The 27,433-nt window shown below is 39.4% G+C and overlaps 1 protein-coding gene across 12 annotated transcripts in view; it reads right to left on the bottom strand.

Moving 5' to 3' along the window:
* wnk1b (WNK lysine deficient protein kinase 1b) overlaps positions 1–27,433 on the bottom strand; it is a 189,365-nt gene that overhangs the window by 68,562 nt on the left and 93,370 nt on the right. For 5 of the 12 annotated variants that reach the window (XM_048549635.2, XM_048549630.2, XM_048549632.2 and 2 more), the window contains exons 8-17: positions 23,649–23,815; positions 17,986–19,518; positions 17,361–17,465; positions 16,997–17,032; positions 13,427–13,567; positions 11,472–11,744; positions 10,131–10,186; positions 9,374–9,533; positions 9,151–9,267; positions 3,639–3,812 (exon numbers count right to left, since the gene is read on the bottom strand). In XM_048549635.2, the coding sequence (XP_048405592.2) occupies positions 3,639–3,812; positions 9,151–9,267; positions 9,374–9,533; positions 10,131–10,186; positions 11,472–11,744; positions 13,427–13,567; positions 16,997–17,032; positions 17,361–17,465; positions 17,986–19,518; positions 23,649–23,815 (2,762 nt within the window). The remainder of the gene's footprint in view (positions 1–3,638; positions 3,813–9,150; positions 9,268–9,373; positions 9,534–10,130; positions 10,187–11,471; positions 11,745–13,426; positions 13,568–16,996; positions 17,033–17,360; positions 17,466–17,985; positions 19,519–23,648; positions 23,816–27,433) is intronic. The other 7 variants (XM_048549631.2, XM_048549641.2, XM_048549640.2 and 4 more) reach the window with 5 other exon arrangements.

Below are 27,433 nucleotides of genomic sequence, written 5' to 3'. Positions count from 1 at the left end.
GAAGTGTAGAAATAGGCCATTTGGCCATCAAATTCACACCATCCCTCTGAAGAGCATCCCATCCAAAGCCATCAACTCTATCCTATCCCTGTAACCCCATGATTAACCAATCTAACCAGCACATCCTTGGATACAATGGGCAATTCAGCATTAAGCAAATCAACCTAACCTGCACATCTTTGAACTGCGGGAGGCAACCAGAGTACCTGCAAGAAACCCATGCAGACACAGGGAGAATGTGTAAACTCCACACAGTTGCCCAAAGGCAGAACTGAACCACAGTCTCTGCATTGAGAGGCAGCAGAACTAACCACTGAGCCGCCCCCATAAGGTCTGAATGACCTTCAACTCCCAGACCGCCAACTACAGAAAGCCACTTTGTACGAAACAATGCAAGATTGGATGTTGTTACCAGTGCAGAGGAGGTCACTCTGCATTTGCTGAAGGGGTACAGGCAAGAACGCTCAATCAATATTCACATCCATTCTCATCTTTCTGATACAGCAGCCGAATCTGTTGATTTAGGATTTTTGTTAATGACTTCACAGCATTAATACCAACCCTCTGGTTCCTTAACATCAAGCAGATCACACCAGCAACAATCCAAATGAGTTATTGCTAGAGTGAAAAAAGGACCATGCTCCATTTCTGTACCACATCTTGAACCGGATTGTCAAGAGGATGAGAGTTACTGATTGGCATTGCAATCAACGTCTTACTTTGTTTGAGTACATTTTATACATGGCAAGAATTCCCAGAGCATTGAGAGCATGAACATCTTCTGTCACCACAGTTTTGCATGTTTGTATGTGCCAATCTCTGAACTGCCTTTTGAATTGTACCAAGATCGTCTTGACTGCAGACTTAGTCATCCAGTCTCCATGGCTTTATCCCCGGTCATGATTAGGAAAATCAAATTGAGCATGTTGAATCAATGTATGGCAAAACTAAAAAGGAAAGGCCATTCACCTCTTCCTGGATCTCCTGCATGCTTCGCCCAACCCCTCCTCAGCATCAGGACTGGATCAAACTTTTGTGGGAGCAACTATTTGCTGTTCAGCTTAATGGATCACTTTATTGTGTGTGGATACTCTGCACATGGTACAGCTGCCAATAGAAACATTGTCCTGCACAGTAATTTGCCATTACACATGCATGCAGAGTTTAGAGGAATTATAGCAAGAACAGACAGGCTGAATTGATTTGATTTATTATTGCCCATACCAAAATACAGTGAAAATTTTTTGTGTATTGTTCAGGTATATCGTACCATACCTGTTCAGGCAGACCATTACATTATATGTAGGCTAGGACCTTTTCCTGGACGTCAGAGGCTGATGGGTGACCATATTATGGTTTATAAAATCAAGAGCAGCAGAGATAAGGTAAATATCCAAGATCATTTTTCCCAGGGTAGGGGAGTCCAAAACTAAAGGGCTTGGATTTAAGTTGAGAGGGGAAAGGTTTATAAAAGGGACTTAAGGGACAAATTTTTCCCCCACACAGAGAAGGAACTGCTAAGAAAGTGGCATTTAGATGGATATACGATTAAGAAGGATTGAGAGAGATAGGGGCCAAACTGAGGCAAATGGAACTAGTTCAGTTTAGAATACCTGATTGGCGTGGACAAGTTTAACCAAAGGGTCTTTTTCCGTGCTGTATGACTGAGCAAAACTCTGATACCGTGATTGTTGTGATTTCAGTGAAAAACTGGGTTTTTGAATTATTAAGGAAAATAAAAATATTTCTGATCTCTAACATGATCATGCCACTGGATTTCATACAAGATCAGAACATGTGATGTCATGTCAAATCACCTTTGCATTATAGCTTCAAAATCTTGACCTGAGGGACAGAAACTATTGTAAAAATAGCCATAAAGTTTTGAAGCACATTTATATCCAAATCTGACACCTCCATGTGGGCACACACGCAGTCAAAGACAATGACTTGGGCACTGCGGATTATGACATGCTCTTCAGCATGGTACACAATAAACAATAGCCTCACTGTCATGTCCATTGACATGTACTGATTTTCATTAAACCTCTGCACCTGCATGACAGATGCAAATTCAAATTGCTACAGCTTGTTAAATTTTGTCCACTGTAATTTAGTGATACTTTTCAACGATGAGCCTAATTATTATCAAAATATCTCTGCCACTGAAAATACATTTCATACTTTTGGGTCTTTTTCAAATTAACCTCTCTCTACCTCTGTTTCATTTCAATAGCCAATTTAACATTAAACTAACTATTCAAAGTTTAGACATCCAGTTCAGGATCAGCACGGTTCATGAATCACTTTCATGTACCCATCCAAACCAGTGTTCTGAAGACACACATTTACTTCTTCTGTTCGCTTAGGACCCAGATGCCCTGTAAAGGCAATGTGCCACTTGAATCTTTGACTACCATGGAAAAAAGTGTGCAGAAATCAAAACAGGCAAAACCATTTTACTGTTTTCTGAAGAAGGGTCCCGACCCAAAACGTCAAACTTTCCTGCTCCTCTGATGCTGCCTGGCCTACTGTGTTCATCCAGCTTCATACCGTGTTATCCATTTTACTGTTTATCGATTTTTGTCTTCAGTCTTTGACCGACTGCAATATTCCAGTCAATGCAATCTTAAGAAACAGCACATTATCTTTTGTTCAGGCACATAGCCCATTTCGACTCAATACAGTTTAACAACCTAAGATCATGAACCCTGTCCTCCATTTTACTTTTCTTTTGCAAATGCCAATCTATATAGTGCTTTCATATTTTGTTTTCATACAGTACCAGCTTTTAATCTGCCAGTAATACTAATTCTGGACCAATTCTTGGTTTCTTTACTATAAAGATGACTCCCTTGCCTTTTGTTCCAGGATATCTTACAACTTAACCTCTCAGGCTCTCTGATCCAATCCGAATATTCTGTTTTGCACTCTCACCCTCACCCCCTTTCCAATAGCATTAAATCCCCCCTATTTTTACCTGTCTTCAGAACAAAAGAATCACATTTCGACTCAAATGTTAACTGCTTCTCCCTACACAGATGCTGTCAGAGCTTCTGTGTTCTTAAATCAATTACTATTTTATTTCCGATTTCAAGCAGACACAGCATTGTTTTCAGTTGAGCTGTCATTCACCAGCCACAGGAAATTCTGTACAAACAGTGACTTTAAAGTTAAGACTGAAATGAAAAGTAAACACATGCTATAGGGAGAGACAAAAGACAGGAAAAGAACAGCAGGAGGGATCAAAGGAACAGAATATGGGACCTGAAGTACAGTGACAGAGAAAAAGTGATATATACGCATTGTGAAATCTAAACAATTCATTTCCAAACTCAAAGTAAAAACTTGGCTTGCTCCTTCCTTGTATATATTCCAACCACAGGTGCCATGTCTATGTATGTTGCAGAAATGTACATGATTTGGTGAATGAGAATAAATCTGTACCTTATTTGAGCAGACTGACATGATCTCTTCTCATAATCCAAGACAACATCAACACAGCATTATAAATTCTCAACGAAACAACTCAAGAGTTTCAAATTTTGAAAGTCAAGTGATGAAGGTCTGAAGACAAATCTGCATCAGCTGTTAGAACAAACTGTTTTCCATTAAGTAGTAAAGCAATCACAGCATACCTGTGCTTGATTAAAGCAAGCAGCTACCTGGGCTTTTACAGTCTCCAATCCTTGATCACCTTCTGGCTCCCCACTTGGATCTTCACTCAGCATTTCATCAGCTTTCTCAATAATTTCCCTTACTTGGTCAATAAACGATTCTCTCTCAGTCTCCAGGATAAACTCATTCTGAACCTGTATCAAAGAAGACTGAAAATTATTCTCAACTGTTATCTCATTAAGGTGCATATCCTTAGCAATTAAGGATGTAAATACTTATGAAAAAGAGAGTCTTCTGCAGTTCCATTTTACAGAATACAATCAAAAGCAGTTTGTTTTCCGAACCGCAAAAAGGAATACTTCTTTTACTATCATATAGATCCACAGTGGAACAATTTCTCATTACTGATACCATCAAAACAGTTTGTGAATTTAAACATCTCAAGTCTCCTTTTAAATAGGACAACCTAATATTCTCCAGATAAACTAAAGTGCCTCGTCTCTATTGAGATAATAAATGCCATGCAATGAAACTAATTTTATCTGAAGGTGAGAGACTTTTATGCACATCATTTATTTTTCAGTTTGGGTTTATGAATTTTGACCTGGAGGCATATGGGTTTTCTGTGTGTGAAGGGACGAATGATTAATTTGTAAGTATTTCTGTAGCCATGGTCATTTATTTTTAAAAACAGTGAGAAATAAATGCTTCCTTGAAAGTAATGGGTTTGTGTTTACGTTGGAAGATTTTTACCAACAAAGTAAACAGTTTTACATTAGGTTAGTGCTGTACACAGTACTGGTCACCATAATTAAAGAATATAAGAACTAGAAGCAGGGGGATGCAAGTCAGTCCTTCTAGCTTGCTCTGCGTTAAGGAAGGAGGTTAATGCATTGGAAACAGTTTACAGGGCTGACCAGACTAATACCTGGAATGAGCAACTCGCTTTACGAAGGAACGCCAGACAGACTAGAACTGTATTCTTTGGCATTTACAAGAATCAGAGGTGACTTAACTGAAGCACCCACGATCCCGAGGGGACTCAACTGGATGGATATGGAAAGAACGTTTCCTCTTGAAGAATCGAAAACTAGAAACTAGTTTAAAAATAAGGGGCTGCCCATTAAAGACAGTGTGATGAAAAAAATCTGAGGACTGACTCACTTTGGATTTCCCTTCCAAAAATGACCATGCACAGAATCTGCAAATATTTTTTAACAGAGGTCAACAGGTTCTGGACAATAAAGGGATGAAAGATTATCAGCAGCGTACAGGAATGTAGAATGGAACTAAAATCAGATCAGCCATAATCTCTCTGAATGATGGAGCAGGCTCAAAAGGGGCAAGCATTCGACTCGTGCTCTTTGTTCTTATGAACTGGTTTCGGTGGTCAGGGATTTTGTTTCTTGCCTTTTGATTAGGGGATAGACACGAGCTAGGGGAGTGGCAGGGAAAAAGAAAAACACAAGTGCTAAAGATTCAGTTTCCCCTCAGTCTTGGCTGAAGCTAGTTCACAGAATTATACAGTCCAGAGGAGGCCCTTTGGCCCATCAAATCTACACCAAACAGAAACAACACTGGTCCCACTTGATTGGCATTTGGCCCATTAACCTTGAATGTTTTGACAAGTGCTCAACCATATACTACTTAAAGGAAGCAGTTTCTCGTCCCAACTAATGTAGAGAACATGAGTAGACCATTCAGTTCCTTGAGCCTGTTCCATGAAAATCATGACTGACCCGTGGCTTAACTCCATATCCCTGCCTTTGGCCCATATTCCTTAATACCTTTGCTTCACAAAAATATTATCTCTCTCATTTCAAAAATTATCAACTGATCCTACATCCACTGTCACTTATGGAAAAGAGAGTCAAACATCTAGCACCATAAGTGTGCTGAACTGCTTTCTAACATCTATCCCAAATGGTTCAGGCAGAAATTCTCAGATTATGACCCCTGGTTCCAGAATCCTCAATGGAAATAGTTATCTTTGCCGACCCTCTCTTTTCCTGTTAATACCCTGAAGACTTTGATCAGATTACCCCTTAGCCTTCCAAATTTTGGAGAAAACAGGCCTAATTTTAATCTCCCCTCACAACTTCACCCCTGAAATCTAACGGTCATTCTTCTAAATCTATGTTTAAGGTAAATGTATCCTTCTTAAGATGTGATGCCCAAATTGACACTGCAGCATAATTGTACCTCCTTGTACTTCCTCATACCATGGGGGTCTTATCCTTTTTCGCAGCCTCCTATGTAGCATCTTGGGAAAGGCTTTCTGGAAATCCAAACGGATCATATCCACTGGCTTTTTTTTGTCCAACCTGCTAGTTACCTTCTCAAAGAAATCCAGTAGATTTGCAAGGCATGACTTTCCCCTGACAAAGCCATGTTGACTCTGGCCTATTTTACCACATACTTCCAAGTATTCTGCAGTCTCATACTTAAAATCTTAGTAATGTCAGTGGTCAGTCTAATCAGACTATCAATTTGCTGTCTTACACCTCCCTCCCTTCTAGAAGAGGCACACTACATTTGCTATTTTCCTGTCCTCTCGGACCCTCCTTGACTCCACCATAATCTCCTCGGGTAACTCTTTCAGAATCATTCCATTAGCTTTCCTGACTATTTTCAGCTCCTGTTTGTGACATTTTAAAAATCCATGCACCTGAACGCCTCAGTCTCTTTGGACATTCACTGTATTTAACTCCCACAAAGTAGCCTGACCCAACTATCTACAGTCCTAAATTGATAACCTCACACCTGTTTACACTAATCTCCACCTGCCACAGTTCTGCTCCTTCATTTAGTCTATCAAAATCCCTTTGTAATTTAATACCATTATCTACACTGTTTACAATATTGCCTAACTTGTCAAAAGCAAATTTGGATATGTGACTTTATGCCATGACACAAATCAATAATAGCTCCTGTGAGGGCAGTGGCAGTGTCCCTATCTCTGGGCTGGAATTCTGGGTTCAAGACCCACCTGCTCCAGAGGTATATAATAACATCACTGGGCAGGTTGATTAGGGGAAAGAAATATGCGCTCTCACAAAAATCCCAAGTCATTAATACATAATGTGAATAACTTTACATATGAATGTCCTTGTGGCATACCTCTGGTCACATCCTGCTAATGTGAGCACCTACCTTATCCCTACTTTGTCGCTTGCCACTAAACTAATTTCCCAGCCAGGTAAAAATTCCACGGATTTCTACCTCAATGAATATTTTTTCATGTCAGACTTTATCAAGTGCCTTTTGGGAAGTTCGTATAATCAACATCCATAGACAGACCCCTGTCCATTACCTTAGTCATCTCTTCAAAAAAATTCAATGAGGTTTGTCAGGCATGACTCACCTATCATGAATCCCTGCTGGTTCTCCCACTTTAACCAAGCATTTCAGGGTGTTCAATTACCCCATCCTCGATTCTGGACTCCCAAACATTTCCCTACTACAAACGTAAGGCTAACCAGTCTGTAATTCCCTGAATTTCTTCTTTCACCCTTCTTACAAAGCAGTGTGACATGTGCCGTTTTTCAGTCTAAAGAGATGACCCCTGCATCGAGTGAATTCTCAAAGAGTTCTGTAGTACATCTGCAATGTGCTCCCTCTTTTAACACAAGTGGAAATTGTCACATCCCTAGATTTGTCACATTTTAATTCCATTAGTTTCCTCATTACCAATGTTTTATTTATGTTAATTTTATTCAGCCCCGGTCGAGATCCAGTATTAATTTCCTTGGATGTCTGGCAAGCCGTCTTCCTGTTCTACTGGAAATACTGAGGCAAAGTAATTATTGAACATGTTTGCCATTTTCCCGGTAACCATTGACAATATTTCCACTTTCAGTCTTTAGGGAACCACATTGCTCGTGACCACTGGCTTTCTCTTTATGTAACTGTAACATTTCTTCTTATTGATTTTGACATACTTGGCAAGTTTTATTCCAGAATGCCTTTTAGTAGCCCTTATAAACAGCTGGGGCCTTTTGTTGGTCTTTGTACCTTTCCCATTCAGCTGGATCTTTGATATTTACTGCATTTTTGCAGGCCTTTTCTTTCATGGTTGTGTCCTTTATCTCTTTAATTGTCCATGGCTGTTTTATCTGTGAAGTGGAGCTTTTCCCTCTCAGGTATATTGTTTTTCTACTGTGTTCAAATGTTCCTTACAAATGCTCCACAGTTCTTCAATTGTTATATCCATTAGATTTTCCCAGTTTACTATGGACAGCGCGTCTCATCTCTGAAGGCAACCTAAACCTAAAACACTTGTGGCTGATTCATTGCTTTTGTTTTCTAATACTACATTGAACATGATCACGGTGCGATCCCTATTTGATAAAGGCTCACGCACAATTAGGTTACTAATTGAATCTGGTTCATTAGTCACGACTAAATCCAATATTGCTTGCTCCTTTGTTACATCCGGCACATACCACTGTCAGAAACTATCCTGGACACATTCCAAAAGTTCACTAATTTCTGACAGGTGTTTGTCTGTTTCCCCCATCTATATACAAGTTAACACGATTCTGGGTTTGCTACACATACCTAGTTTCAGCATTTATATAATCTAGCACTTCAGCGCTGCCACTCGGGTCTAGTCACAACAGCTATTATTACAGTTTTAGATCCTTTACTATTTCTCAGTTCCACCCACACAGCCTCCACTGAATGCTTTCCCTTTCATTGTAACTTCCCTCACCACCAAAGTAATGTTCTCTCTAATCAATAAGGTTTCTCCACCTTCTCTGCCCTTTTCTCTGTCCATCCTGTAAACCCTACATCAAGTATATTTAATTCTCAAACGCAACCATTCTGCAGCCATGTCTCAGTAATGGCTACTGCAGGATAACCTCCAATTCAAATTTGTGCTTGCAGTTCATTTAATTTATTCGTTATGCTTACATGCGTTTATATACAGAACTCTTATTTGGGCCATACACTGTAACCTGTCTCCAAGGAAAACCGCTGAGAAAGGGAGTTAGAATTGTTAAGGAATAGATTTCACTGTAAGGAGTTCAATAAAAGTTTCAAAACATGTTATTTGAAGCTGAGGAAGTTTAAGATCAATTGTATGAAGGCTCCAGGAAGAGGCTGATCAGATTCTCAACACAGGGATTTGAAGCTACAGCTAAATTAAGCCCTATAAAGGATGACAGAAAAGGGAATACTAGCTGAAGTAATGTAAAGAAATGATTTTGCAATTAATGGATATCCATTTATACTGTATGTCCTGAAATCCAAACATGTACTGCGTGCTAATAGCTTTGTTTTCTATTTTCCCTTAATTTCTTTTGCATAATGAACTTCTGTTTTATTGTCAAAACCAGCTGCAATACGGTGTGCTTATGTTTCAGTGAGTGGGCGTCTTACTAAAAGCAAGAATCAAAATCCATCAAGCTAGATTTCAGTTGGGATCTGACTGGACAACTAATTTCAGCGTGAGTCATAACACTCACCACACTTGATTTGACAGCACAGCTAAGAGTCCTCAAATCAACATCATTGAATTTTACTCACCATAATAAAGGCTATCTCTACTGGGTTGTCACCATCCAAATCAAATTTAAAAGTAACCATTTTTCGATTGTGCGTTTCCAACTGGCATTCCACAACTCTGTCTCCTTTATTTGAAACCTTAAAAATAAAGTACAATATATACAGTATATTCAAGTTTGACAAGATATACAATAAACCTTCACGAAGCTCCTTTCTTAAACCTAGGTATACAATGGGCACTTACATTAAGAATTCGTAGCTTTGGTCTCGATGATTTTTCATGACGTGAACGACTCCTCACAGATTTACGACAATGCCGCTTTGCTGATCGCCCTTCATGTCTTCCACCTGTTGGAAGGCCTTCATTCCCATCACTCATCCCAGAAGCAACATCTGAGTGAGCACTGGAAATCACAAAATAACAATTAGACACACCATCTTCAAACATATCTTTTGTTAGTGTTACAGATCTAAATTAGAAAATGTTCCCAATGTCCAGGAGCATCAAACATGTCAGCAACTGAAATAATAAATCTTCAATTATCTCTCATGTAGACGTTTTATTGGAATGAACCATATTCTGATAAAATATCCATTGTTAAAGGCTTTCAACATCAGTTTTCACAAAATAGGACCTTGCACTGCACTTCTTTATGCTTTAATTTCATATTCCAGTTGTGTAGGTATTATTTTCCAACGTTAAAAACACTTCTAGAATGGTGGAGTAGACTTGAAGGGCCAAGTGGCTTACCCCTGCTCCTCAAGTCTATGTTCATACATCTTTCCGGAGTTGCAGTGCACAGAACTAAATGCAATACTCTAGACGGGATCTGAATCAAAGCACTTTACAACTTAAGTAGAACTCCTTCCCTCCCATTGGGTATTCCAGAGACAAAGGTTTGCTATTTTATCACATTATGTTTCCCAATACGTACATGGCATAAAGCTCAAAGAAAAGTGCACTCTCGTTATGTATTCTTAGTTTATAGTTTTAAAATCACCTGTCCACAGATGAGCATAACTGCAACTGTTCCGCCTGCATTGGAGCCTGGGTCCCCTAAAAATTTAATTAAAACCAGTGTTAATGATCACTAAACATCCAAAACATAACCCAACAAAAATGAACATTTTCTTCTAATAATGCAACATATTCCTTTCCTTCTCAAATTCTAAAGCAGTAACCTCACTCCACTTGATCAGTTTTGCTTTCCACAAGCCCTATGCTCAACCAAAGCAGAAGCCAACCAACTCATTTCATTTCTTCTTTAACAGCCTGGTTGTCAGCAAGGGATAAACAAGTGGGATGAAAGAAGGCAAAGAGGCAAGGTGGGAAGAATTCCTCAACTCGGGCTGGGTGGAAGTGTACATTACTCTGTATGCATTGCTGTTGAGGTATGTCTGAAAACATGGGAGCGCAGAGACGAAATAGAAGACAGGCCATGCTGCTTGAAAAGTAAAGACTCCAAGGACTACACAGTCTACTCTTTTTGCCCACGTATCATACACTTCCAACTCTGTGGAATAATGACTACCTAACTACATGGTGGCAGAACAACTACATCGTTGCTTGGGCAAGGAAATTCAACCATATTTCACTACATGAGGAATGTACGTTATACACTAAATGACCAATTAAAAATGGAGAGACCGCAAGTGATATTTTTCAACAGGAAATACATGCATTCACAATTTGTTTTTAACAAGCGATAAAAGCTTTTACTGTACATCAATGTGCATATTTCCTCTTGCTGCTGTTTCTTTGTTTGCTTTTCCAATATTCATCATGGTTTCTTTTCCCCTTCTGCCTTTTTGGCGCATGACACAATGGGGAAAGAAACCAACGTACCAATCAACTGCATTTGCAATAGATGTCACGGGAAAAGATAGCTATCCTTATTTCTTTCCTCATTTCTCGCCTTTTCCCCAACTACTCCCTCACATTATATTCCTTAGTCCAAACAATACCACACCTCCTCACCACACTTCAGTAAAATCACCAACTTCTCACTTCCCTTTGGAAAATCTTAATTACTCTTCAATTTCTAATTTGGTAACACCCACCTAATATCAGCTGCACCAATCTCCCCAATTTCTTTTGTAGGGAATTGGATAAACATGTGGCACGGACAGTGAAAGTGAAGTTGCACAGAACTCTTCAGTCAAGCGACACAACACAAAGAAATTGACAAATCACTTGTGCAACAGTACTTCATCCTCCAAAATGGTGCCGAGTCTGGCATTTTAGTTTTTAGGTGATGCACTCACTTCCAGAAAACAAAAATTCTGAAAACAGACAGATAAAGAATTTTCCTTAATAATTACATGCCTAAGCATAAAAATACCTCTTGGGATGCCTGTGTCTGTATTTGTCCTGTCTGGGTCTGCTGAACAGTGGAGGTACAAGGCTGGAGTAGTCTTGTTTGTCCGGGTACGGTAGAGTCAATATAGGTTTGAGCCACGCCTGCAGCAAGACCAACATGATACGACGCTTGTGTAACAGGCTGAGATGCAAGATCTACAGAAACTGGAAGTGGTGGTGAAACTACAGTGGACTGGACACCTCCAGAAGTCTTTACAGGGCTTGGAGTAACAACCGGCAACTGGGTGGAGTAATTCTGTCAAAGATATTAAAGTCAACAAACAATCAGAACAACTAAAAGCTTTGTACAATATATATGACTAACATTTTTTCTTCTTGCAAGGGAATAAATAGCAATGAAAAAACAGCTCTTAAAAGTTTTCTATAGCTGAAAAACTTTTATTCCTCCCGAATTCAAACAAAACAAAAACAATTGTCCATTTCATTATATCCTGCCGCACAACAATTATATTTGTATAAGTCAAAAAGCCATTACAAATGAGCATTGCATTCATTTTTTTAAATGCTCCCCCAGACTATATCCTCCATTGTGACCATTTAACTCATCAATTACAATTTTCTGACAACAGTAAAATTCAGGTGGATAGAGGGGAACCTACAGGTGCAACATACTTAGGGTTCCAAGATGCTTGATAAAGGTGACAGCTTGTGCAGTGACATCCGACCTAAGAGCACATGGATAACAGGAAGCAAGAGTCAGGAACAGGTGAATCTTTTTTGGATTGCCAAGCTGTAATGATGAAGTGCCACAGGGATCAGTGCTGGGGGCTCAAATAAATATTTACATTCTATATCAAAGATTCAGATGAGACACCCAAATGCACAGCAGCTAAAATTGCCAATCACAGCAGGAGAGGTGGGAAAGTAAGTTACCAAAAGACGGTAGTGTTGGGAAAGGGACATGGAAAGAGTAAAACAGATGCTGTGCAAAATGGCAAAGTGTCCATTGTAGCAGGAAGAACTGAAAAGCTGTATATTATTTCAAGAGATTGCAAAAATGTAATAGTAGAGACAAATCTGGTATCCTGGTACACAAGTCATAAAATTAGCATGTATGGCAAGTGGACACACAGAATTAAGGTAGCATTGACTACAAAGGAATCAAATATCGAAATCGCAAAGTTCCACTGCAGTAGTACATGATACTGGTGGAACCACATCTGGATTACACTGTGCAGTTTTGGTCTCCTTACTTTAAAAGGTGAGGGTAATAATTGCAGAAGATTTGAATAGCTTTTTATTGGAATGAAGGACTTAACTTCTGAAGAGTGACTGAACAGATGTGGCCCATGCTCGTTGGAGTTGGGGGAAATGAAAGGACACCTTATTGAAACCGAGATCTTGAGAGGACAGAAGCATGATTTTTCTTGTGGGGGACACTGAATTTAGGAACATAGTTTAAAAGTAGGAGATAACAAAGTGTAGAGCTGGATGAACACAGCAGGCCAAGCAGCATCAGAGGAGCTGGAAAGCTGGCGTTTCGGGTCGAGACCCTTCTTCAGAAATGGGGGAGGGGAAGGGGACTCATAAATAGGGAGTTGGGGAGAGGTGGATAAAAATAAGAGGTCTCTTTTTCAAGGACCTTTAATGTCATCTTTCTGAAAGTTGTTTACTGGCCTTTAGCATGAGATAAGATTTGAAGTCTGATCCCTTATTCAACAAGTTGGACAATCCTGCTTCATAATAACAACTATGCTTCTTTGAAAGATGAGCAAGAGCTGAAATTGAATCATTAGACAGATTTCAAGTTACCGTCAGCTAAAGTGAAAATTTACCAATTTAAAAGTAATTTTCACTACGTAGTAAGCCAAATGCTCCAGACTAATAATTTGAATAGTACAATATGGAGCAAGGGAAAATGTATCTTAATGTAGTCAAACAACAAAGAAAACATGATTCAGTGATTTAATGTTTTACCTGTGATGAAGCAGGACCTTGCTGAGCAGCATGCATTTGACTGATAGGTAGACCTTGGGGCTGAGCAACTATTTGACTTGAAACCGAGCCACTGGATGCCATCTGCGGAACTGAATACTGCACAGGCTGCTGTGGTACCGGCTAGGTGAAGAGAGAGGGGAAAATGTGGTATTATAGTATTTGCAATTAAGTTTTACCAAGTGGCTCAATGGATAACCTAACTAGAATATAAATCTTAAAAATATTTTGTTTAAACTTGGAAAGATGATCAAAATACAAATAAGAATTTAATTTAGTGTATGTACCTAAGTATGTTCGTAGACAACTGTATTCTCCTACAACCCACACCTTTAGAAAAAAATTCGAGGGGCCCAAAGGTACCACTTTTCAGCAACCTTTCAACAAGGCACTTTTTGTGGGTTCAGGTCAAGCTAAAATGCATGCAACAATCTCAGCAAACTCAAGGTTTTTCAACAATGAAGGTATTCTTCAGTTTTAGCTCACATCTCCCCTTCTGCAACATCCAAATTTGAAACAGAAATGCAATGGATTGTAACTCTGCACATCATTAAAATCTTCTACAACTCCATTCATGCCCACAGAGCAGAAGCAGGATTTTAACTTGACTCTCTTCAGCATCTGTGGAGCATGTTATAAGTCTAGATTTTGAGACCTGCAGTAAAGGGGGCTCAACAGTGAACTCAAAACAAGTCGGACAGAGCTTTAGCGATCATCTTAACAAGACTCCAAATGGCTAGGCATGCTGCAACTGTTTGCAGTTTTTTTAACAGCAATTTCTAACATCACTGCACCTTGATCTTGTCAAGCTATCATGCAGCCAATCACGTTAAAAATTCTCAGGTTGCAAACCAGTATTCTGTATTTTTAATTCATTCAAGTAATATGGGCTTCACAGGCTGGGCCGTTATTTATTATCCATCTCTGGTTGATTATGGTAATCAGATGCCTTCTTAAGCACCGCCATCCATTTCGTGCAGAAAGGACCTCCAAGATTTTGATCCAGCAACAGTAAAGCAACAGTGACAAATCTCCAAATCGAGATAGAATGTGGCTTGGAATAGGATTTGGAGTGGTGGCGTTCTCATATACTCACTGTCCTTGTCCTTCTAAATGATAATGCTTGTGGGTCTGGAAGGCGCCAAAGACGACTTGATGAATTTCTGCACTGCATCTTATAAATGGTACACACTACTGCCACAGTACAAAAGCAGAGGATAGAGCAAACTTTTGTGGATATGATGTTAATCAAGTGGGTTGCTTTGTCCCGGAAGTGTGAACTTCTCAAGTGCATTGGAACTGCACTCATCCAAGCAAGTAGAGAATATCCCAACATACAGCTAACTTGTGCTTTGAAATGGTGGACAGGCTTTGGGGAATCAGATGAATTATTCAGTTTTAGATTCTTAGCCTCTCTCGCATTCTTGTGGCTAGAACATATTTGGCCATTCTAGTCCAGTTTCTGTTCAATGGCAACAGCCAAGATGTCCTTAGGAGGGAATTCAGCAATAACAAAACCATTAAATAGAAAGCTTGACTCAATTTCCTGGATTTTATATGACTGACCTCCAACAACCATCTTCCTTTGATCCAGATATGAATCCAGGCAGCAGACTGTTTATTTCACCCCAGGTTCCCACTTACTCTAGGTTATGCTGAGGTTCGTTAATATTAAACTCAGTCAAATACAAATGAAAAATCGTAATCGAATCACTTTCTAAAACTTGACAGTAAGCAAAATAAAGTCTGGAACCTACACATGGAGTTATGCCCAAAGCTAATTTATCACAGTTTTAACAAACTTAAGTCTGATACAGTTTAGTAATAAATAAAAAAAATTTTCAAGAGATCAGTTGCTCAGCAAGAGGTTTTACTCAAATCAATGTCAGTAGTGCATGCACACCTAATAATCGAACAATGCTTAGTGCTTTTTTCTCCCCTATATAAGGGGTTTCCAACAGTAACATGAGAAAGGGAAAATTTTCTCCAGATCAACTGGTTCCAGCTTTTGACTGCAAAAGCCATCAAATGGGATTTGAATTCAGGATGGAATTAATAGTCACATGGAAAAAGGTGGGTTTGATACAGCACCACAAAATGGTGAGGAAAGTTATAGGTCATGGTGCAAGAGGGACAGTAGCAAAATGGATACATAATTGGCTGAGTGATACGAAGTAGATTAAAGATCAATGGATATTTTTCAGGCTGGAGGAAGCTTTGGAGCGGAGCTCTCCAGGGGTCTGTATTTGGAACCGTGCCATTCCTGTTATACATTGATTATCTGGATCTTGGTGCGCAGGGGTCAATTTCAAAGCTTGAGTGCTCAAAGTTAGACATTAAACTTGGAAGAATTGTAAACTGTGAGGAGGACAGTGTGGAACTCCAAAAGGACATTGACAAGTTGGCAGAATTGACACACAGGTGGCAGATGAGACTCAGTGCAGAGAAGTGCAAGGTAATATACGCTGGTTGAAAGAACACTGAAGCACTACATAAAATAGGGGCACAATTATAAAAAAGGGTTCCAGTAGCAGAGAGATCTGGGAGTATTCACACACAAATTTTCTGAAGGTGGCAGGACAAGTGGTGAGAGCGGTTACAAAAGCATACTGCGCTCCTGGCTCTATTAATGGAGACAAAGAGTGTAAGAGCAAACAGGTGATGTTCAACTTGTATGAGAAAACAGTCAGACTTTAGCTGAAGGATGATGTATAGTTGTGGGTGCTATATTATGGGAAAGATGTAAATGCATTGTAGAGCGCACAGAAGTAATTTATTCAACTGGTTCAGGAATTTGAAACTTCAGTTATGAGGACAGAGTGAAGCATTTGCAAATGCTCTTCTTGGAGATATGGCAGCTAAGAGGAAATTTGTGGAGGTTTTCAAAAATCACGAGCCGGTTTTGGACAGTAGATAGTAAGAAGCTGTTCCGATTCATACAAAAAAATGTAGAGGGCATAGATTTAAACTGGTGTGTAAATGAAGCAAGAGTGAGGAGAGAAAATAAAATACTATCACACAGCAATTAGTTAGGGTACGGAATGCACTGACTGGAAATGCGGTGGAGGCAGGTTCAATTAAGGCATTCAAGAGGGCACTGGATGATTACTTGGACAGAAGTGGTGTGCAGGGATATATGGAAAATACAATACAACCAGTGCAGGCACAATGGGGCAAATGACCTCCTTCCACACCACAATGGTACTGGGATTCTGTCAATTAGTTTCTTCATTAAAAATCACAACTTTCATTCACTGCAAAGTTACCTACAAATTAATGTACTTAGCTGGCACACATGCATAATTTATAACTTTTTCTAACTGAAGACTGCCCTGTAACTAACAGGTCTACAATTTGAACCTGAATTTACATTTCTTAATACCATAAACAACTTCTTTAAAACAAAGAAACATTTTTTATTTCTGACAAAAATAAAATAACCAACTTGAAGCACGGATTCTATACCGCATAGCGCAAATGAGAGTGAAAAAACTGTGCACACACCACACATGGGGGGGGAAGAAATGAACAAAGAAGAATGAAATTCTCTACCTGTGGAAGATACGCAGGGGTGCAGAAACTGCCAAACTACAAGAAACAAACATAACAAAGGATGAGATACTGTATGAGCTAAGAGAGTCTCCAGCAATCCAACCACAAATTCAAGTTGGCCATGGAAGGAAAACTACTTGATCAGGAAAAAAAACAAAGCCAACTGCCCAAAAAAAACCAAACTTTCATCACATTCGAGATCCTGAATTTCTTAGCTAATATTCGGTTATGTAAATTGAATTGATGATTCTTCAACAACACTAATAATTTGCCTATCAACTACCAGATTTTCTGAGTCGCAGTTTCTAGAGCAAAATTCGATTTTACATTTATTCCTGCATACCTCGTAATACCTGATTATTACCTTGTTTGTCTGCTGCATGGACCCTGGAGGTGGTTGCGGGGCTGCCTGATTTGACACAGTTAGAGGAAGACTGGTAGGTGGCGGGTGGCTCTGCATTTGCACCTGCTTGATATTTAGACATACAGAATTAAGTTTATGACACAAATATTTTGCATCCATTGCAAAGAAGGATAATACATCTTGAATTAAAAGTTAAAGTTAATCAGGCATTTTAAGTTGGTTGATTTTAAATTGAATGTAATCATTTCTTCAGGTATCAGCAGTACTCTACACAAATTCAATGATTAAGTCAATTAGATTCATAAAAATAATAAATTTTAAATGTGAGCTATTACCGATAAATAATTATGATATCCTCCTTACAGATGTAGCTCAAAAAGTAAATGTAACAATCATAATATATATTTGAACTGAATCTCCTTTAAAAAAACTACAGAACCTATAGCATCTAAATTAAAAGCTCTTACTCAAAACAAAGTGACTGATTTATACAAGTCAATAAACAACACAAAAAATATTCCTAATTTGCAGGCTGCTATGCATTTTCTTTTCCAGTGATCAGCTTTGCCTTGTAAAAGACTAAACAGATTTCAGCAAAAGGCAGGAACACCAGAAACTCAAGTACCAAAGGTAGACTGTGTCCATCTGCAGAACTGTAATCCACTGCAAAGTTCTGCTGGAATGTAACAGGATGGGGCCAAGATCCTTCCATGAATTGCTGATACAAGCCAGCTGTCCCTGAAGTTGTCGGAAAGGACTCAGTGTTGAACTGCTTTAACATGGGTGGTTGTGAAGCTACTGAAACAGGCACACCTTGCAACGTTTCATAATGCATGCCATGTTTTGGCAAAACCTGCTGCTGCTCACAATACAATGCTAAACTGGAGAATGGCATCAGGAATCCAAAAGGTGGTGGTGACTGGAACTCTCTGGTCTCAGAGGAAGTTGATTGACCAGAGTCACTTGAACACTGTGGACTAAGATGCTGAGCAAATTCTTCTGACATAGGCCATCTGCTTTGCAGGAAATCACTCGGCAACACCAGAGCATCCGAACTAAAATAAACCACCTGTTCTTCAGTCACTGGTTGAAGCCTGCTGTACAATCCAGTCCCTTGACCGTCCTCTAAGCTTAAATCCACTGAAGCCCTTCGATTTCGGTAAACTCTCTGAGTTAATGATGGAAGGGGAATGTGGATGCCATTACCTTCCATCTGCACTGCAGGAACTTGAAATTCAAAGATTGATCCAGTTCTGCCCTCATTTACCTGTGTAAGGATAGGTGGTGCAGACTGAGGGGCAGTCAAGTGTTGAACAGTTAGCATTGTATTCATAGTTCCAACAGTATTTTTTGAAACAATGCTAGTCATTACAGGTTCACATTGAGCATCTTTACCATTCTGTACTGGGAGAAATACTTTAGTTGGCGGTGGAAACACTGCCTGTGGCTCTCCAATCCTGCAATGCTGCCCATGCTTTTGCATCATGTCTTGAGCCAGTGGAAAATGAGAAGCTAAGTTTGAAACTTGAGCTGGTACTTTAGAAGAAGCCATCTGCAATATTTGAGGCGCATGACCGGTGAGGCTTTGTCGTGGGCACGACAACAAACTTTGACCACTCAGGGATTCCTCACAACTCAAGGGCTGAGAATAAATCTGCTGATGCTTTAGGTTTGCTTCTGCTGGACTTTGATGCAAAGTAAATGCACAAGTTGAAAGGCTGTTGCAAGTTACAATCTCATACGGATCATGTGAAGTTTGCTGTAATTGCATACAACATGGATACACTTTTCCCTCAATGTGACTCAACTTGTTTTCAAAGGCTTGACTTTGTTCTCGTTGCACTTGGCCTTCAATATGGATTGGTTCACTGGCGGATCGATGAGCAACGAAGCCCGTAACAGCTGAGCTTTCAGAATTCCGATTTGTAAAATCATCAGCAGAGAAAGCATTTTGGCCTGCAGTCCTTAGTATTGGCTGAAAATGGTGAGTATGAGCTTCCAGGATGGAAGTACTTTTGCGGCGTTGAGAATTAGCAACTTTCAGAGAAAAACTTGGTGGTGGAGAGAAAGAAAATGGTCTTTCAGGAATAGGTGGATATGAAACAGTCTCTGGTTGTGATGGAACTCCCCCACAAGGATGCACTAGAGATGGGGACTGCTTTAACATGAAGACAAAAATCTCAAATCAGAGTTGAGAAAATTAAAGATGCATTATAAAATGAGCTTTTAGCTTGAATTTCATTAAGAATTACATTACAGAACACAGACGTATCTGACAAACACAGAAGACATTAAAAAAACTGAATGAATGCGTTAAACACAGTAATGGGCATAAGTTTTACATTAAGCTGTAGCATCTAAACCCCAATGATAAAAGGCATTGTATGTGAAAGGGATTTATCGTTTGCAAGTTCAGATCTAAAACCTCATCAAAAATTATATTTAAATGATTTGACCCACTTGCCTCACATTGGAAGAACTAATTCAAAGTTTCTCACCTTATTTTACAGAATTAAAATAAAAATTTGCCTTTGTGAAACTGTGCTTTTCTCAAAGCATAATAGCAATTAAGATCTGTTACCACTGGGTAAGCATATGCTACCATGTGGATAATATTCATTGAGGCAAAAAATGCCAAGAGCGCTTGTGCATTATACAAAAGTTTGTCCTTTTTACAAATTGATGAATCTATCAAGAAATTACATTTTAACCACAATACATGTAAACTGCATTTTACCAGCTAGTTATTTGATAAATCTTATGGAAATAAAAATGGACCAATGGATAAATGATTAAATCAAAAGACTTGCTTTCCATATTTTTGTTCTTCATTTACATAACATGGCCAGCATTTGCTCTCCTTAAGACCGTGGTGAGTTGCCTTCTGAACAGTGCTGCAGACTGTTTGGAATACGCACAATACTGTTTGGGAGGGGATTCTAGAATTTTGACCCAGCGACTTCCAAGTCAGGATGGTGAGTGACTTGGAGGGCAATTTGCAGGTGATAGTGTTCTCATGTTTCCACTGCTCTTGTCCTTCTAAATGGGGACCGTTATGGGTTTAGGTGGTGTATGGAGTTTTGACAAATTTCTGCAGCTGACCTCGTGGATGTGCTACGCACTGCTGCCTCTGCACATCAGTTGTTGATAGTGAGGGATTCAGTGGTCTGTATATCATGGGCTGGCAAGTGGCAAGCAACATTTACTAGGAATCCCACACCTCCTGACTCCAAAAAACCTGGTCCACCATCTACAAAGCATAAATCAGGTGCGTGATGAAATGTTATCAGAGATAATGGGAACTGCAGATGCTGGAGATTCCAAGATAATAAAATGTGAGGCTGGATGAACACAGCAGGCCAAGCAGCATCTCAGGAGCACAAAAGCTGACGTTTCGGGCCTAGACCCTTCATCAGAGAGGGGGATGGGGGGAGGGAACTGGAATAAATAGGGAGAGAGGGGGAGGCGGACCGAAGATGGAGAGCAAAGAAGATAGGTGGAGAGGGTGTAGGTGGGGAGGTAGGGAGGGGAAAAAAAAAAAATTTGTCCCCTCCCTACCTCCCCACCTACACCCTCTCCACCTATCTTCTTTGCTCTCCATCTTCGGTCCGCCTCCCCCTCTCTCCCTATTTATTCCAGTTCCCTCCCCCCATCCCCCTCTCTGATGAAGGGTCTAGGCCCGAAACGTCAGCTTTTGTGCTCCTGAGATGCTGCGTGATGAAATGTTTTTCATTTTCTTTGATGAGTGTAGCTCCAACAATACGCAAGACGCTTGGCACCATCCAGGACAAAGCCCCCTCATTGAACCAGAACCACACGTACAAACATTCCTTCCACCAGCCATGAAACATAGTAGCAGCCATGTATACAATTTACAAGACGCATGACAGAAATTCATTAAGGCTTCTTAGGTATCACTTTACAAACTCTTGATCACTACCACCTAGAAACACAAGGTCAAGAACACCAACACCTGCAAGCTTTTCATCCAAGCCATTCATTATCCTGAATTAGAATGGTGACCAGTTCTTGAATTTCTGTCCAGGAACACTGTGCGAGTACCTACACCAAACAGTTTGCAGCATTTCAAGAGAAAGCGCAGCACCACAATGGATGGATAATAAATGCAGTGAAGCTTACATTCTCTGAATGAACACCTTTTCTTAAAAAAAAAAAATCAGCAATGCCTTTCAAATGTCATGTGTGACAGTCTCCCGTGTTTGAAGTTCATTTCTTGGCACGTTGCAAATGTTAGTCGACACTGTCAGCTAAAGCCTGGATAAGTGTCCAGGTCTTGTCTAAAAGCAGCATGGACTGTTTCAGTATCCAAGTGTTCATGAATGATCTTATGCTTCTCTATATTTTTTGGTGACTTTGTTCAGGATTACAGTTAAACCATTAGAATTTTACGAGTTTTCCAGGAAGTAGATAACTGTCAAAGGAAACAGTTATTCTAAATTCTTTGTTTTAATAAATCAAAGATATTAAAAGAATACACTTTTCTCTCATTAAAATTTCTGCCTATTTAGATGCATTTAATAATTAGAATTGTGAATGTAAAAACACACTTCAATTTCATTAAAAATTTGCATCCACTCCCCACTTTAGAAGAGCAGCTTTAGTAAATGCAACCCTAAAGTATTGTAACCAGAATTAAATCTCATCTTAACTGTAAAACTTAGTGCCCAGAATAACTTGTATTTACTGAGAACTTATCCTCATGCATCACATACAACATACAGGGTTGAAACTAATACACGGGAGACTGGAGCGGCGTAGCTTGCGTGGAACAGCTGAGTGCATAGGCAGGACCCTTTCCAATGCTTTGGACAGTTTTTCCGCAAAGGTTTCCTCAGGGGAAGTCCAAACATTAGGGGAGAAAGGTGCAGAGAGACCCAGTGGCGGAGTGGTGGACTGTCTAGGAATGTAGGGTGAATCAGGGATGGTGTAAAGATGGGGAACACACAGGGACATGCTACGACCTCGTCGAAGCTAAAAAAAAATTAAGAAAGGAGTAAATAACATTTATCAACTGACCCACAGTAAACTGGACGTCAAAATGTACACAAAAACATTTGATTGATTGTGATAGCATTCATAATGGAGTTTTGCAAACGAGTACGAGAAAGAAATGAAATGAGATGTTTCGCACTGTGATGACGCACGATACTTCAATTAGAAGAAATGAAAATGAGTTGGTTAAGACTTATGTCCAGGTAAACTCTGCAGGCCTTTAGCTGCACAGGATGTATGAAGGCAGCCACTTCTGCTACTATTTTCAGATTAACAGGTTAGATTTAGCACTATACAAGTTTCAACAAATACACCAATGTTGATCCAGCAAGTGTTACTATTAAGTTTACTACTGGTCAGTATCAGACTGTATCCAAGAATGCACAAAAGAGGGGAAAAAAATCCAATGTACACTTCTTGGATAGAAGAATAAAGTACTGCAAGCAGCCTGCAAACTCCATACTACAAATAAAAGACACATTTCAAACAAAAAAAATTAATGCAAAGGTTCAAGGGTAGATTTCAATTTGCATGAGGATGAATGAAAAGGTTTATGCATATCAGCAGCCATCGGAATCCATAAAATATCATGATCAGTCAATAATGCATTAAAAAACAAACGTCAGAAGCAGGTTAGATTTTCAGCAATCCAAGAAAGCTTTACATCAGACCTAAACGTGCCTTATATCTTCCAGAAATATCCATTTGTTCAATATCATGAATTTACCATATTCACAGAGTATTGACTAATTGTATGTAAATTTATTCTTCTCAAATTTTGAAATTATACAGGTATCACAGTTATCACTGGAAATATTTCACCCATGGAAGTTACCACTGGCATATTTGATGTTAGTGAGCAAGTTCTAACTTCAAAAATAACCCAACTGTTAAATTTGTCTAATTTAATTCCAGCTATGAATTTGGAAATATTCCATGTCAAAGAAAAATACTCAAACAGCACCTTTTAACAATGTACAAGGAGATGATAACAATTATTTAAAGCAACTTCCAACTTAAGTTTATTTTTAATTAATTAATATTCCAAAATGGCATACTAGGTAAGAATGTATATTAGAAAGAATTATAAAAAAATTTTCAAATTGTTAATTTAAACCTGTTAATGGGTCTTATAATTAAGTTCAATGTTCAAGAAATGACCAAGGTTCTTCAAATACATGCCACATATATTTAATAAATAAAATCTCCTCACACAGACTCACTGATTTATACATACTGCTAACAAAAAAAGCACATATAGCCCAATATACTTACCCCTGTAGAATGCTGATGGCTACCATGCTGTTGTGATGCTGCCTGGATATTTGGGGGAGTCTGACTTGAAATATGCTGTTCTTGAGCAGAACCATAGCCAACAGTTTGGCTGCCATGAGAATCTGAAAATCCAGATGAACTCTGGCCACTGTCAAATGTGCCATCAGCTAAAAAAGAAAAACTAGTTTTGCATCAAAAGTTAACTTCCAAAATGTTGTTATAAAAATGTGGTAGGCTTTTAGCAAAATCCATTTTGTTGTTCATCTTTTTAGCATTACTAAACCCACAACAAATGAACAATCCAGGTTAGACCACAGTTTTGGATCTGAATTTCTTATTTGAAATTATGACATCAAGGCATCAACAGAACTAAAATTTCCATCACACAAACTACTGAAATCTGATCATATTCGCCAAGCAGAATGCACTGATCTTCAGCTTTGTTGTATAACATTCTCTTCAACTCGTGGTTGAGGGGCAAGCATCCAGTCCATTCAAACTGCCTGAAATGGTCTTCAATTCTATATCTACATAGTCTGTGTGCGAGCATATCTTAATAGAGGTAGAGATATTCTTGACTAATACAGGAATCAAATGTTGGGCTATAGTGACTATGACATGTCATAGTATCATAGAAACATCTATGTCCCAATACATTCAACCTCTGGAAAAATAATCAAACACCTTCCAACGTTATATTTTTGAACTGTTTCAAAATTTAACCTACTTATAAGGTGATTTTGTTATCACCTACACAGAGCAAAAAAGAAATCACTTGGGATCCTGACAACTGAGAAATTTAGTATTTAGAAGCAGTGTGTTTTGCTCCCAAGTTCCTTACATTACTGGTCAGCTTATCTTTCTCTCTACGAGGCCAGCATTGTATGATGCAAAAATCTCTTGTTAATGTGTAAAAGCATTAACTTTGTCTGGGAGAAGTGTTACCTTAGTCAAGAACAAAGTTAAGGTTCTACATAATAAATATGTAACTCCCTACCAATAGTAAAACACAAGTTGAGATAGAAGTTTAACATTTCCTCAACTTCAGCAGGAAAAATTATAGTTCACGGGTGCACTGAGCAGATGGTGAATCCACCACAAAAGTAAATTCATCCTAAATGCCAAAAAGAGATTCATAAAAGTAAAAGCTTAAATCAGTAAGTAAAAATAAGCTTGAAATACAAAATATACTTAAACCCAAACTAAAGAATACAAAGGAATGAATCGACAAAATATTTTCTGGTCTAAGATTTATATTTATCAAGTCTTGCGAAAAGAGCAAAGAACTCATCAGTCACCTCACCACGTTGTCATAACGAAAACTTAACCGAAGCCCCATTTATTTCCAGCGGTCTATCAATAACTTCTTTATTACTACTGTGTGAAAATGGGCAAGTAGAATTTCTACCATTGTCCAGGGTATAAATGACATGAAATCACTGCTTTGAGTAAGCTTCAAGAGACAGGTTATTTATTCAGTTATTTCCTGAACACACTAACCTTCAAGACCAAGAGTATAGCCTCACGATGCACAAAGTCTATCTCTATGCGAAAACAGATGAACGCATGAGCCATGCATTATGCTGAAGACTTCAGAATTTGTTCATGTGCCTGAAGTCTGGATCAACTACGACAGAGAACTTGTTCCCAAGACAGGACACGTTACACAAAATAACAAAAGATTAATTTCAGGCTATTTAAATGAGGGCTTTATAATAGCTATAGGAAGTCTCGAGACTGTCTTGTGTAATGTTATTGCAGAAAAATAAATGAGGATGGGTATTAAAAATCCTAGGAGCATCACTTAAGTGCAAAACACAGATAGCAAACTGTATTAAATAAAAGAAGTTTAACGTGAAACTTTTGGGGTGGGGGGGGGGGGAAGAATGTTGTGCTTGCAACTTCTTAATATCCTTATAATACCAAGTGATTTGGGATTTCTTAGCAGTGGCAGGTATGTGTCTGTGTGCAAGTTTGCACATTCTCCCAGTGTCTGCATTGGTTTCCTCCCACTGTCCAAAGATGTGCAGGCTGGGTGGATTGGCCATGTTAAATTGCCTGTAGCGTTCAGGGATGTGTAGATCAGGTGGGTTATAGAGGGTGGGATGCTCTGAGGGTCAGTGTGGACTTATTGGGCCAAACTGCCTGTTTCCACACTGTAGGGATTCTACGATTTTATCTATATAGAATTTAGTTAAAAGGCATGATGTTAAAAGCAAACAGATTTCAGATTTTTGATTATTCTTCATAACTTGTTTTTAAAATTTGCCAGCACATGAGAACCCAAGTTGGGTTCTCACATGCTTATATGACCAATCTTCAAAAGAGACACTCAGGTGAACACTGAAGAGGTAAAAGTAGAAACAAAGCTCTACACAAAGACATAGCTTACTTAAACAAGAGTAGTTTAGAACACAGAACAGAGAACAGGACAATACAGGCCCTTCGGCCCACGATGTCATGCCAAACTTTTACCCTAAACCTAAGGTCTATCCAACCTCCACCCCGACCTGATACTGTAATCCATATGCCTACCTAACTACCGCTTAAACGTCCCTAATGAGGCCAACTCCACTAGCCTCTCTGGCAATGCATTCCACGCCCCGACCACTCTAAGCAAAGAACCTACCTCTGACATCTCCCCTATATCCACTCACTTTAAAACTATGACCCCCTCGTAATAGCTACCTCCACCATAGGAAAAGTCTCTCTCTGCACACTCTATCTATACCTCTTCATTTCATACACCTATCAAGTCACCTCTCATCCTTCGTCGTTCTAAAGAGAAAAATCCAGAGTGGTAGATATACGGAATGTTCTGCCCCAGATGGCAGTGGAGGCCAACTCTCTGTATGCTTTCAAGAAAGAGACAGACAGAGCTCTTAAAGATAGTGGAATCAAGGGTTATGGGGATAAGGCAGGAACAGGATACTGATTGTGGATGATCAGCCATGATCATAATGAATGGTGGTGCTGGCTCGAAGGGCCAAATGGCCTACTCCAGCACCTATTGTCTATAAAAACCCTAGTTCTCTCAACTTTTCCTCGTAAAGCCTTCCCTCCATTCCAGGCAACATCCTGATAAAACTCCTCTGCACCTTTTCCAACACTTCCACATCTTTCCTGTAATGAGGCGACCAGAACTGGACACAATACTCCACATGTGGCTGAACCGGGCTTTGTATAGCTGGAGCATAACTTCACGGTTCTTGAACTCAATCCCTCTATTAAGGAAAGATAACACACCATATGCCTTCTTAACAACTCTATCCGCCTGGATGGCAGCTTTCAGGGAACTGTGGACATGAACCCCAAGATCCCTCTGCTCCTTCACACTGCCAAGAATTTTTCTGTTAACTCTGTATTCTGCTTTCAAGTTTGTTCTTCCAAAACGAATCACCTCACATTTTTCAGGGTTAAACTCCATTCGTCACTTCTCAGCCCAGCTCTGCGTCCTACCAATGTCCCTTTGAAACCTAGAATAGACCTCCACGCTATCGACAACTCGACCCACCTTTGTATTGTCTGTGAACTTCCTAATCCACACTTCCGTTCCTACATCCAAATCATTTACAAAAATCACAAATAGAAGACCACCCAGAACATATCATTGTGGTACACGATTCATAAATGACCAACATGTTGAATGTTTTCCGCCCACTACTTTGTCTAAGGGTCAGCCAAATCTGAATCCAATCTGCCACGTTTCCCCCTATCCCATGCCTCCTTACTTTCTGCATGAGCCTACCATGGGGAACCTTATCAAACGCCTTACTTAAATCCAC

This window comes from Stegostoma tigrinum, chromosome 18 (genome assembly GCF_030684315.1).
Source record: "Stegostoma tigrinum isolate sSteTig4 chromosome 18, sSteTig4.hap1, whole genome shotgun sequence".
NCBI classification, from domain to species: domain Eukaryota; kingdom Metazoa; phylum Chordata; class Chondrichthyes; order Orectolobiformes; family Stegostomatidae; genus Stegostoma; species Stegostoma tigrinum.
The sequence above is the reverse complement of the archived record's forward strand: the minus strand, read 5'-3'. Positions and strand labels throughout refer to the sequence as shown.